Source organism: Ascaphus truei, chromosome 16, assembly GCF_040206685.1.
Source record: "Ascaphus truei isolate aAscTru1 chromosome 16, aAscTru1.hap1, whole genome shotgun sequence".
In the NCBI taxonomy this organism is placed as follows: domain Eukaryota; kingdom Metazoa; phylum Chordata; class Amphibia; order Anura; family Ascaphidae; genus Ascaphus; species Ascaphus truei.
This window is the reverse complement of record NC_134498.1, coordinates 48,214,172-48,228,397: the sequence shown is the minus strand read 5'-3', so window position 1 is coordinate 48,228,397 and position 14,226 is coordinate 48,214,172. Positions and strand designations below refer to the sequence as shown.

At 39.4% G+C, this 14,226-nt stretch overlaps 1 protein-coding gene across 3 annotated transcripts in view; it reads right to left on the bottom strand.

Annotated features, from left to right (window-relative positions):
- Positions 1 to 14,226, bottom strand: part of ATRX (ATRX chromatin remodeler) — a 76,668-nt gene that overhangs the window by 61,015 nt on the left and 1,427 nt on the right. For 2 of the 3 annotated variants that reach the window (XM_075573496.1, XM_075573497.1), the window contains exons 3-8: positions 5,882 to 5,994; positions 5,731 to 5,783; positions 2,136 to 2,188; positions 1,469 to 1,593; positions 302 to 421; positions 111 to 220 (exon numbers count right to left, since the gene is read on the bottom strand). In XM_075573496.1, the coding sequence (XP_075429611.1) occupies positions 111 to 220; positions 302 to 421; positions 1,469 to 1,593; positions 2,136 to 2,188; positions 5,731 to 5,783; positions 5,882 to 5,994 (574 nt within the window). The remainder of the gene's footprint in view (positions 1 to 110; positions 221 to 301; positions 422 to 1,468; positions 1,594 to 2,135; positions 2,189 to 5,730; positions 5,784 to 5,881; positions 5,995 to 14,226) is intronic. The other variant, XM_075573498.1, reaches the window with a different exon arrangement.

The following is a 14,226-nucleotide window of genomic DNA, read 5'->3' as shown; positions in this document are numbered from 1 at the left end:
GCTTACAAGTGCAGCTTTCCTTACAAGTGCAGTGTATCGTGAATCAAAAGACCAGAAAAATAAGGGAGGAGAATCCCACTTTGAGTGAAGGAGAATACAAAACGCTGTACCTTACAAATCAGCACTTTTAGAGCGGGATGCCTAAAAATAGAATCCTTCTGAAAATGATTCACTTGTTGCCCGCAGGCGGTACAGCTGACAATCCCATGAAGTCCTTCCTCTGCAAAGGAACAGAAAATGTTAACACCAAATGTTGCATCATTTGGAAAAGCATCATTGTATTTGCATTGGAAGCATTTACCTCCACGTTTCTTAGGTATAGGAGTCTCTGGCTTAACTTTATTCCGGTTCCTAAATTCTGGCCCTTTGAAGTCATCTTTATCTTCATTTAGAACAGGTTCTGGCTGCACCACCACCGTGCCTGGGAGCAGTTCACATTTTAAAGTTACACCTACAGCAATATTTCAGATTCCATTGCATTTTGTATTATAAAATATCTACTTAGTAGAGAGTGAGTGAAGTCTGCTGCACACAGGAATATTAACTAGTAACAAATAAAAAAAAATAAACCGTTCAAAGCAGTTTATTTGCAGCAGTGAAGCACAAGGTTTTGGGTAAAACCCGTTGCCAGGTGCAGTTTTGGCGACTCCAGTTAATATCCCTGAATGCAGCAGACGGTCCTCTGCTACTTATCGGGGCGACCTCGGCTTCCAGCACTAGGCTACTAACTATCCATTACCCAGACGAGAATCTCTGCACCATTGTCCCAAAAAATAGAATTAACCCAACTGGGTTTTTATTTATTTATTTTTAATCTATGTGAGGCCAATTATATAAAAAAAAAAATTTGAAGTACACAGTATACAAATACTTTATTGAAATGACTTTATTGTAATATTTTACATTTTTGCTGCATGGGGGGAGCATCATTGATTTCAACAATCGTTTAGGAGCTAAAGAACCTTGCCATGGAGCAGTGGTGCGCAAACTGGGGGGACGGCAGATGCAGCGGCCCCACACTATTCCTCAAAGAATTTAAGTTAAAATGCCGGGGGTCCGCCCTCGCGAGTCCTCTGCAACCTCAACTTACCAGGGTTCTGTAGTCTTCTGGACGTGTCACCATGGCAACGTGTGTCAAAGGACACCGCGGGGTCATGTGAGGCACACATCGCCATGGTAACGCACGTCAAATGACGCGGTGGGGTCACGTGACGTCATGACCGCAGCATCATTAGACACCGGGTCAGAGAAGGGGGGCGCGAGCGCTGGGGCTGTCACACAGGGGGGCGCAGCTCCAAAACTTTGCACACCCCTGCCATAGAAACTACAGACGACATAGGGTTGGTGAAGTGATTTTTTTTAAACTAGGACATTCTAACTTTAGACCCGCCACTTAAGCAATGAAATAATGCCTTGAACTAAATGCATAACATATTTAAATAATAATAAAAAATATATATTTCTATACCTATGGGTAAACTTTTCATATCAACATCTTTCTCTGGATTTTCAGTGGATACATCTTCATTTAGAACTTCCGCTACCATCGGTTCTTCATCCGATCCAACATATTTTGTTACAAAAGAAGGTTTCCTAAAGAAAAGAACAGAAAACGTGAATTCTCACGGAAATTCTGAAGTCGCCTCTTCCATACATGTGCATATACAGGTCTATGCTTACACGTACAAGCTAGATCACACTAGAAAACCGCCTGAGCGATAAATAACCAGAAGCCCAAAACGAAGAGGACCTTAAACTTTAGCTGTCCTAAATGACGTTCCTGGTGTGGCCCGGGCACCGTATCAGGTACGTCATTGTAAAAATATTTGTTTTCCCACGGGATGATTGCTCCATTCGAGCTAATCAAAATAGTGGCGCCTTCCTTCCCATATCCATCAATGGATGGCATGTAGGACCATGGGATCGCTACCCAACCAATCACATGAATGCCAATCCCAGAAGTGTGGGTGATGCCAGACTTTCAGCAGCAAAAAAAAAAGGTCAAACATGAAATATAAATCAAATAATGAATGTAACATACAAACATAATTCAATTTGTTAAAATGCAGGTTGCAACAGTACGATTTCAAGTTTCACATACACTTTTCGGTTAAAAATACATCTGATCAACTAACCTTTTTGAGCGAGAAGATCCTAAGGACTTGCATTTTTCAGAAGAACTACTTCCCTGAAAAAGCAGCAAATGTGATCATGTAAAAACTTTGTAAGGAATTCTTAACGTATCATAACATATGGTGTTTAGCAGTGTCAAACTACTAGTTCCTCCATGGTAGCTCAAACCTAAGGTGTTGCAGGTTCGCAAAGTTACCACAAACCAGAAAATGAATCCAGGATTTCAACCACTGAATAAAGTTACAAACAATAGTAAAAACGTCTTGAAATTATTTGAGAAAAATCGAGAACAAACATTGCAAATAAGAACTGAAGCAATTGGAAAGCATTTACATTGGAAGCGCTGTTGGTCAGAGCTTGCTTAAAACCCTTCTGGAACTTTGTATATTATCCCCCTACAGTCTTGCGAATTCGGTAAAGTACTGGGTATATTAGAGGAGCTACACATACATGCTTCTACAGAGAATCATTAAGAAAATGCATGAAGTAATCTCGTTTTATTCCCTCTCACAGCCATGACCAAGAGGCTGTTCTAAAAATCGCTTTAACAGAATTAACAACTAAAGCTATAAAGTTATTTTTCCTAAACCAGAAACCTACAAATAATGTGAGGAGTTCAACAGAGCCTGGCTGCTTTGTAGAGTTTAGGGAGATCAGCTTTGGCTCACAATTTACCTGCCCTCACACTAAATACTTCATCTGCTTTAGGAACAAATATTTAGCCTTAGTGCTAGCACAACCACCAAATTAATAAAGGGGATGGACATTCTAACTTATGAGGAGAGGCTAGCTAAATTAGATTTATTTACATTAGAAAAGAGGCGTCTAAGAGGGGATATGAGAACTATATACAAATATATTCAGGGACAATACAAGAAGCTTTCAAAAGAACTATTCATCCCAAGGGCAGTACAAAGGACTCGGGGCCATCCCTTAAGGTTGGAGGAAAGGAAATTTCACCAGCAACAAAGGAAAGGGTTCTTTACAGTAAGGACAGTTACAGTGTGGGATTCATTACCCATGGAGACTGTGATGGCAGATACAATAGATTTGTTCAAAAAAAGGTTGGACATCTTTTTAGATGGGAAAGGTATACAGGGATATACCAAATAAGTAACATGGGAAGGATGTTGATCCAGGGATTAATCCGATTGCCAATTCTTGGAGTCAGGAAGGAATTAATTTTCCCCCTTAATGGGGTTTTTTGTTTGCCTTCCTCTGGATCAATAAGTATAGATATAGGATAAAGTATCTGTTGTCTAAATTTAGCATAGGTTGAACTTGATGGACGGAAGTCTTTTTTCAACCTCATCTACTATGTAACTATGTAACAACCACCTTTCAATGATAACTGTTCTGCAATGAATTAAAACTACAGTACTGCCCCACAATTCTGTCTGGCCAGAAGAGTAGTATTTCAATCTGTAAACACCAAGGTCATTTTGGAAGAAGCCTTGAAATATCCAGCCTTCAATTCTTCTGGTCAAAATTATTCCTACTTTTCGGTAACGCTGTACAGTTTAAAGAAAAGAAACAAAAAAAAAAAAAAAAAAAAGATATTTTGAAGGATAGTTAAAGATAGAAAGAGCCTTCGCCAAACCCCTGTTAGACTCCCAACTGTGAGCCCTCTTTGCCAGAGAATAAAGCATATGCTTATTATGGGTAACAGGATTACAAAGCAATTTTCCTAATGGTATATTCAACTGTAACTTTGTTCCGGAATGTGAGGTAGTCACTAACATCCCAAAACTATACTAAACCCTTTCCTCATTAGGGATTTAAGTAGCTGGGTTAATCTCCGATTATGAATCATTACCCTGGTAAAGAATACTTTCACCAATTTAGCAGCCCAGAATAATCAATCAACTCGGTTGCCACAGTCAAACTTTGAATGTACTTATCACATCTGAATTATTAGGGCTGATGCAGACTCCTATAATAAAAGCTGCAAATTCAGTCTTTGTTTTCATACAATTTATGACCAAATCACGCTGCCAAAATATACCATGCGCATCATCACTTAGTCTCCAGCCCGATGCAAGTCTGATAACAGAACTTTAAACATAGCAGCCAGGGCGATCCACATCGTTCCTTAATAAGGGAGACCCCAGGTTTCATATAGGATTTTATTTATGAATAAGAGGTTAAAATGAAATATCTATTGAAGCAGATGTTTCCAAAAACAATGACAAAAAACATTTCATGTGATTGCCCTTTTTCACAGTTTTCATGAAAAACTAGCAGAAGCAGTAACTTTGGAGTTTATTGAATAGGGCCAAGAGTTAATATCTCAAGTTCTTTGTTCCAATGTACAACATGAACCACTTTTTAGTCTTTAAAAACACTGCACTCTTTGTGAGCTAGCTTGCAATTGGAGTTTCAAAAGGAGATGTGTTGCATGATGCACAGGTTAGCATGGGATGTATCATATTCTGCACTTGTGATTCAGTTTCTCCTTTAAGTGCGTACAGAAAAGCCAAGATTAAAGCATCAGTCCGTACCGAGAACCATTTTCTAAAAGTCAAAACGGAGCTCTCCCAAAAGCACAGTCCAGTCTGAGGTTACCACGATAACAGTAGCGATCAAGACAATCATGATTTTTAACACTAAAAATAGACTGAGGGGCAATTTTTTACAATTACTGCTGCTTTGTACAACACAATTCTAACCATCACAACAGTATAGCTTTCATGTATCATTATTAGAACAAGCATTCATCTTAAAAAAAGTGTGAAGTCCGTAATGTAGTTTTATGAATGCAGAGAAACAGAACCTCTGAAAAACAATTTGCATCTCTTCTGTACAAGTCAGAAGGTAGAGACGATTCCGCTATAAGGGTACATATATGTCCTAAAACGGCTTGCCATAATTGAGAAGAGGGAGACCATCACAATATTTGGCACAAAAAAAAAATGGTTTCCCAATGTCTTTAGGCACTCTAGGTGTCAATGTTTGTACTAGTTTGCCTTTAAAACTGGATGAGACAGCAAACGGGGAATGTAGCTACAAGGCGAGTAGACAAGTTTCAACAGGGCCTAAGTCTACAGGGATCCGAAGAGACTGCATCTTCCAGGTCTACAGCAAGAGACTAACACACCAATTACCATGTCCCTTGGAACCATATACACCAAATTTTGCAAGGGAAATTGAAATAAAAAAAAATTGAAAACAAAGAAAATTGAAAACAAATCCTTCCTGCAGGGCCACGGTTGTTTCAGTAATATTACTGACAAGCAGCAACAGCTATACAACACAACAGCCCTGTATGGTTATAAATACGTGCAATGAATAATTAGTAAACCATCCATACAGAAGTGTTACTTACACAAAGACTCATTTAAACCACGGGTGGCCAACAAGTCCTCAAAGGCCATCAGCAGGGCAGGTTTTAATGATATCCTCACTTCAATAAGTGGCTCAGTGAACGACAGCCACCTGTGCTGAAGCAGTGATATCCTGAAAACCTGACCTGTTGGTGACCCTGGAGCACTGCAGCTGGGCAACAACTTAGAAAAAAGGTACAATGAAAGCAAACCTACAGTATTTGAAAAGATAATGAAAGGGACAGCATGATTCATTCTGCCATGCCAATATTACCTCTTCCACATTGTTCTCCATTGGATGCAGTCTATGTACAGACTTCAATTTAGCTAGAATAGAAAGAAAATGCAAGAAACTTTTCAGCAATAAGGAAATAGACATTTATTTTAGGGCCGTTACAGCACGGGCCGTTACAGCACAGACCTACCTGTACTTTTGTTCTCAGACTGTCTCGTAGGAGAATTGGTGTCCTCCGATTCTTCCGAGGAGTGAGCCAGAAATTCATGAAGTTTCTGCACCAATGTATTCAACTTGCTTTCACTGAAATATCAAAAATATTACAACTCTCAACATGCTGATTTCTGGATTAAGCAATTATTCAAATAATTTTTGCACAGGAAATTAAAAAGCAGGAAAAAATGGGAACAATTCTAGGAAAGGAAAGAAGGAACGACATACAACCTGTGGAAGTCTATGGTTTGTGATTGTTGTACAGAATACAGACCACCAATAAAAGACAATACAAGGTCAACTGGAGGAACACATCTGCTGAGAGATGGGATATATATCCATTAAATACATATAAAATTTAAAGATCGGTATGTCTTTGCTCTAGAAGTTTCTATAATTAGAAATCACCTAAATGCCATACTGTATACTTTCATTTACTGCTGTCTATTGAAAGCCATAAAGCCTGTAACCAATGAGCTTATATGTAGATATACTGACAAATGCTGTGGGTTGAAATGTTTTTACACGTACAAGTTTACTGTCTTGAAAATGCATCACCACATTTGCATGATTACAATGTGCTCAACTGAAAAACAAAACTGCTTAAGTCTACAATTAATGGAACTTCAGTAAGTCTCTTTATATTGGACAAGTAGGACTGGAGAAAGTTTTAGCTTTATAATATTCTCCCAAGACACACTAAACAAGTTTAGAAACAATGTTTTAGTACATGCTGCATGAACCTCATCTCATTGGTCACTGCTCAACAACCAAGAGGACATTTTATGGGCACTTTCTAGTTGAATCATTGTTCGATAACAAAATGGCAGACAAGTGTACTTCCTGATGAGTCCACTGGGCGGATATTTGAAAGAAGTGTTCTGCATTACAATATACCTACAGACCAGAAGCAAGTGCAGACTACAAAGAATGGTCTTTCCCACGTGCAGATAGAAGAGAAAAATCTAGGTAATAAAAATAGAGCACAGAGACTATCCACATTGTCAAAAATGAATAATGTAGTGTTTTTTTTATTCTGTTTCCCTATCCGATTGGGTCTATCTTGCTACATGTAATGCTTTATATAAAATGTGTTATTAAATTGCAGATAAAAAGCTGTATACAGGCATACCCCGCATTAACGTACGCAATGGGACCGGAGCATGTATGTACTGCAATTGTCATATAAGTGCATAACTGATGTAAATAACACGTGTAACAGGCTCTATAGTCTCCCTGCTTGCGCACAGCTTCGGTACAGGTAGGGAGCCGGTATTGCTGTTCAGGACGTGCTGACAGGCGCATGCGCGAGCTGCCGTTTGCCTATTGAGCGATATGTACTTATTTGAGTGTACTTAAAGTGAGTGTCCTTAAACCGGGGTATGCCTGTAGTTCACTTTTATCCTGTATGGGAAGCAAGTGGTCTCCAGAGTTGAAACTCCGTTCAAGCTACATGTTCAAAAGGTCATAGGGGGTCAATACTAAGTCAAGACAACTGAGGTTGCCGCTTCCTATTGGTTCCACTACAGCAGGAGACAAGCCGCCATATTGCGTGCCCAACTGGGACGGCTACATTAGTATCTCAGGAAGCAGGGGGACATCAGAGTTGAAATTAAAAGTGTTCAGTTTAAGAGACCCCCGGCTTCCCACCTAATTAAGGTGGGGGGGGCAGGAGAAATTGGTGGAAATGCAGATTATGCCTTTTTCATTTTACTAGTCCTGTTAAAATCACTGAAAATTACAGCTTTCATATTCATACAAACAGTAAAATTAGCTATCCCGCATCTATACTCTAAACACCCATCACATATTTGACATGTGCTTTATATTAGTCATGCCAAAAATATAACATTGCTAGTACTTCAAATTCCTTTAAGACAATTACCAGCGAATCCATAGAACTTGTATTGCTGAGCATGCCACACCTACAACACGGCTTTAGCTCGCAACAAAAACAGACCTGTCAAATGCCTCCACACCTCCATTCAAACTGCAGGCAGATTGTTCTAAATAGGAAAGAATCTCAATCTAGTCTTGAAGCACTCATGGAACTTTAAATAATCTGTTCCAAGGACCACCGCCTCTAAATGAGCCCTGTTGTCTAGCTTTGGTATCTGCACTCATTTCTGGTGGTTAAAAATAAAAAATAATTTATTTTTTTTTAAAGTGGATTTTATCCGGTCTGAAAAGCGACATTTATGAATTATTTTTTAAAAAGCAGACTTAAAGGTGACAAAAACTAAGGCAGAGAACCGTCCAAAAAGTTGCAATGGATATACAGATATATACACTTTCATACTGCAGACCAGAGCCCTTTCAGAAAACCAACACCATCGCTACAGACAATCTTCTTCATGTTTATCCCTGATGAAGCAAGAGTTATGAAACGCGTAGGATCTGCATTTGTCCTGGGTGAGGATCCATAGCTGTGCAGGCAGTGGTTTTCATTTCTGGCTGGACACGCCATGCCGCACAGAACCTCAGAGGACCCCAGCGCTCTAAGCAGATAAACTTTGATACGGGTTTATATTGTGTAGTTATGCGTGTGTCATATTGCAATAAACTGTATTTAGTGTGACCTAAGTGTGTTCTGTATTCTTGCGCTCCTTGCCTAGATCTTTTGTTTTGCATACCAGGAAGTCAGGAAGTGGAGGGCTCGCGTTCTAGGAGCGGCAGTTACATTATCATTTATGAAGTGTTCTAAAAATCCATGTATGCACTGTTGACCAACCTTCATCTGCAAATAGACACTGATATTTAGAATATATTTTATTAATTAATAATTTTTATATTTTTAATATATATTCAGGTCTGTATTTATGTCCTCTAGTTCCAAAATGTGGCTGCAATGCAGGGCTAGTCTCTGGCACTTAACCCATCTTGCAGAGAGTGGGTTAAGGGAATAGAATAAGCAAGTTGGCAAAACGTGCATCAGAACACGACATTACTGCAGAAATCCCCAGGCGTTGGAAACACAAAATCGCCGCCTTACTAAGCATCTCCACTATTTGATATTGTTTGTTTTACTTAAAGCATGACTTATTAGTGGCGCCTGTGGATGGGGTTTGGCCACCCCTGTATTAGTACCTGTACACCCCTGTATTAGTACCTCCTTTATAGTTGTTACACCTCTGTATTAAAAAGCACTTTGGAAGCAAAGTTAGTGAAATTGAAAACATTTCAGACTTTACGACCCAGAATCTATTCATCCTCGTTAAACTGAACGCGTGATGAGTGGGAGTGAGGGCTGGATGCTAACAGAATGTGATTACAAACCGTTGGGTTTTCACAGCATGAATAAGCTTTACAAACTTGGTGTACGATAAACAAAAAAGGAGGACTGGATTAATGACCTGGTGAAAAACAACAGCTACAGACGCAGGCCACGGTCTTCCTCCCGCTGGCGCGGTGCAGCACGACTTACACAACGCACCAATAGGAGAAGCGGCCATTGTTATGAAGCAGCCACGTGTGAAAGGGACGGGGCTAACACTGTCACGCTGGGAGGGAACCGGCAGGGCCAATAATGTTACTTCCTGTGTGCTGTAATCCATAAATGCTGCAATAGGAGGAGCAGAGCAAAGAAAAAGGTTTTTTATAAAATTACAGCAAATGAAAATACCCCGTGGGAGCACATTCACGTCTCGCAGATCTGCAACGCCGCCTTTCACCATTATCTCTCAGCACACAGTGCTTCCACTGCAGCAAGGCATTCTGGGTAATGACATGCAAATGAGCAGTGTCACCTTTTGCTTCAAATCCATTTTAACATGGACCCCTATAAGCTTATGCCTGCCACATTCCACAATTTTTCAGCACAGCCTGGGTTAAAGGAGTGCAAAGCCAGTAACCCTACTCACAGACAGCTATTTTGACCTTTTGGGCCTTATCGGTGTGACGCTGGTTATACTGGCTTTGCAATGTGAAGCTGGGAGAGGTTTCAACCACATCTTAAATAGGTTAAGTGGGTGGAAAGTTACAAAAATCCTCCACCGTTACAAACCGAAAAACGCAAATTATGCCAAATTGAAAGCTATAAAGAACTTCATATAAAAGCCTTTCACTTGTTTTAGTGTTAACCCCCTTCAGAGCAAGCTTTGTGCATCTATCCCTTCTGGCGATTTATGCCAATATAGAATTATAATTCCCTGTATTGTCTCTTGTAAAGCGCCAAGTTAACTGTGTGTGCTATATAGAGATATACATACAAAAAGGACCATAGTGTGCTCCCGCAAGGAGAGATAATTCAAACACATCAGGTATAAAATGGAGACCTAAAGATCTTTGTAACTAGGAAACCCCAAACCACCCACTTGGGCAATTTAGATCAAATGTAAACTCCATATAATGTTAATTTTCCATGAACATTTGTTACCACCCACACATCAGCTAAATCTTGCTTTTTCTTTGCGTCTGGTATGAAATCTGAGTTCTGACCTTCGGCTTGGGTCTGAACTTCTTACTTTTACAGAAAGTTTCTTTTTTTTTTTTTTTACCTGTCCTGAACTTTTATCTTAAATATGTTCCCTATATTTTAGAATACAAACTAGTCAATATATTCTTCTTTGTTCTTGCTCCTGGCTTTTTTTTTTTCCTTTTGCAGTTTTCTTCTAGTCTGCTCAGCTGTTTCTTTATTCTTTGTTGTGGTCCTTCTGTTCCCCTGTGGGTATGCAGTCTCTGCAATATATTAGCTTCCTCCACGGCCCTAATAATAACTGTCCAGCCTTGCACCAGGTTAAGGTTAAAGCTTTCTCCCTCTTCAGACACTGTATTGTCTCACTGTACTGTCTTTGCAATTATATAAAGCAGTGTACATACGTCAGTGGCACTACATAAATACAAACACCACACCATTAGACCAGTGTGCCCTTGTCTCGTCTCATGTCTTCACGAAAGATCACACTTAAACGGCCATTTCTTAAAACATGCTTCTTGTCCTATAGGTGACAGACTTGTCCTTGAAACCCCCCTCTTCCTCCTCCCGGTCAGGTCATCGCCAAGGTGAATTCTCACCTGTGATTGCATTTGTCTTTGCTTAAGAACAATCTGTATTTCTTATTTTCTGTTCAAGTAAAAATAAACTCCAAGTACATGTTCCCATATAAAAACTGGATATATCTCTTCAATATCATATTTCTGACACAAACCCGTACACGGTCTAACTATTACAATATACCGTGGAAAGTAGTTATATCCATGCACGTCTGAAGAATCACAGTATACAGAACTTTACAAGGCATGCAAACAGGTTTTTTCTTTTTTAACCAGGTGTTTAAAGAGGGGAACATGTAAATCTTAATATCGCCCAAAAAGTGTTATGTACCATAATGTCCTTATTACAAGAACCTAGTTAAAAAGATCGGAGGAGTAACATTTGCAAACAGAGAAAAAGGCATGTGTAATTGAAAGTGGAATGGTGTAGCTTTTTTTAAATGAAGGTTAGATTTACTCAAATAAACAAAGTACTGACTCCAGTTCTCTCTTCTCGGAGCAAGGTGAGAGTTGGAAACATTTAGTTGGGGCAAAGAAAGGAAGGACGAGGTTAGAGAAAGAGACCTAACTTTGAGAGGATAAAAAGGTACATATTTACACGAGTTATGCTCGTATATCTGAAAAAGCTCATCACCCCTAACACATGCAGCACTTATCTGAGATCCGACTCCAAAAGACTGTTCATGGTCCCAAAGTTCAGCAAAGTATCCGGCCGCTCCTCCTCCTCTTACCGTGCCCCCCAAAACTGGAACAATCTACCGGAGACTCTCACAGCTGCCACCAGTCTATGTTCTTTCAAAACTAAGGCTGTCTCACATTTTTATCTGGTCTGTAACTGTTACAGATAATATATATTATAGGCGTATGTAACTGTGCATGCTATGTCTTGTATATAATGTATACCCTGTTCATTTATGCAACTGTATTTGTAACCATGTATTGTTTGTCATCATAACACTATGCCCAGGACATACGCGAAAACAAGAGGTAAGGCTACGCTTATAGTGCCGGCGACGTCAGGCTGCAGTCGCTGGAAAAATCAAATTGAAGTGACTTCCAGCTATCGCGACCAAGACGTTGCGTCGCGCTTACTGTACTCAATGTATCACTTCCTGGTAAAACATTTTATAAATAAAAAAAAATGTGCAGGAAAGGTTGCAATTATATTCATACACCATTTTACCAAGTTTACAATTGCATCCAGACAGTTTGGCTTCTAGGAGACGAAGGAATACTAAAACGCCGGCACCCTATAAATGCATAAAAGATGGATACACCAATTGAGATTTACATGATGCAGATTAGATTGCACTTTATAGCACTGTAAGCTTATTCTGCAGGTCCCACTTGTGTCTAATCATTTTAGTCTGCCTGACAGAATTTGCATTTTTGAAGAAATCATCTGAAAATAAAAATAGTTTATACAAAATACCTTCTTGCTGAACCCTATGAACTATATGGGTTAAATATTTTGACTAAAATTGTGCGTGTGTCTCAGCCCACACAGGCAGATCTAACCCCATTAGAGCCCTCATCCCTACACAGAAAAAAAAAACTAATATATAAATGAATGCCAGCATTATATTGCATGCTTTAGAAAGAACACTGTTTTAAGCTACTGCTAAAATCATCCAGTAATCTCACAATATATGCTGTTCGAATGTAGGGACATGCCGAGATGTCCATAATGTAAATAAAACAAGTGTACAAAACGCATGCAGATTTACAGGATTCCAACTAGATCCATACAAAGCGTCTTTATTCTCACTATTCCCCCTCCTCTTTTCAACCCCCTCTTAGGAGAGAAAACAGGTGTGCAACCCAGAATGCCTTGAGGAGAGTAACAAAGAGAGGGAGTAGGTGGTATGATCCCTTTTATTGGACCACCAAGTAGTTGGCTGATATGTTACAAAATGTCAGACATCTCAGGGTCCCTTCATCAGGTATGACGGAAATACAGAGACAAAAATATTATGTACAGTGTATAGAAGTGGGATATCTGGTTACAATGGATGTTGAGAGGAAGTGGGAAATAAGATAAGGTAGAAACAGGTAGCCTGGTGTGAAAATTAATACTGGAGACATACAAGGCTATTATGCTCTATTGAAATGCAAAAGCAGCCCAGGCAGTAAGGTAACTTGCGGGGGGAGTGGAATAGGACAAAACAGCGATGTGACAAAAATATCTAAATATAAACCCACTATAGCCATTTTAATGTTTTGTTATCTATATAAAAGGTTACCAGGGAATGGTGCATATATACTACATACATTTAATACACATACAATACAGACACATACACAACACAAACGGGGAAATTATGAGGATTGTCCCAGCAACAAATTAACCCCTGTGGGAAATTCCTTTCTTTTCCTGTGGCTCGGTCATCAAATATTCACAATTCTACTATAAGAGTGCTCTGATAACTGCCAGTATTATGCAAACAACTTCTTCCAGAAAGAAGCTTGAACACACATCTGGGTGGAGATTCACTATTGCCAGCTGCCTGCGATGATGAGAAACACCAAATACAAGTTCAAAATGTTGGCACGGCTCAAAAAAATTTGGGATATTAATCTGTGCTTAAAACTTTTAATTACTATAAAAAGATCCACTCCAACTCCATGATGCCCCACCAATATTTCTGGAGGGAAAGAAAAGGCACATACTGGCCACCTCTCCTTTTGAACGTTGATTCTGGGAGCTTCTTACCCATTGTACTGGAGTAGATGTTGCTGGAATATTTTTGGATAGTTCATTGCTTTTCGCACCCACTATAGTTCATTGCTTTTCGCACCCACTATAATGCATTGCTTTTCGCACCCATTATAATTAACTGCATAACTTGTTGCCACCTTATAAATCAGTGGTTTCTAACCTTTTTTTGGTTAAGTAACCCTATAATTATATTGTGATATTCTGAGGAACCCCAACCCTCTAATAGCGTCCGAGATCAGATCCTTTATAAGGAACCCCAAACCTCTCTAATTCCGCATCTGTACCAAATACAGAAGAATTTACAATGCATCTAATCTCAGTTTTCAAATGACATGAAAATAGCAAGGAACCCTTTAGGGATGCCAGGGGAACGAACGCAAGGGCTCCTAGGTAACCTCATTGAAAGACACTTAGAAATGACTGTTAACCAGGGAAACAAAAATAATGCATAATTTTCTCGCCCCGATAAAACAAAACACAAGAATCTCCAAACTCCAATGCAAGAAATAACACAAGAGGAGCTACAACAAGTTGGACAGTAAATGAACGGTTTTACATTTAACGTCACAGTCCCTCCTGTAATGCCATATAAATACATGATAATAATAATA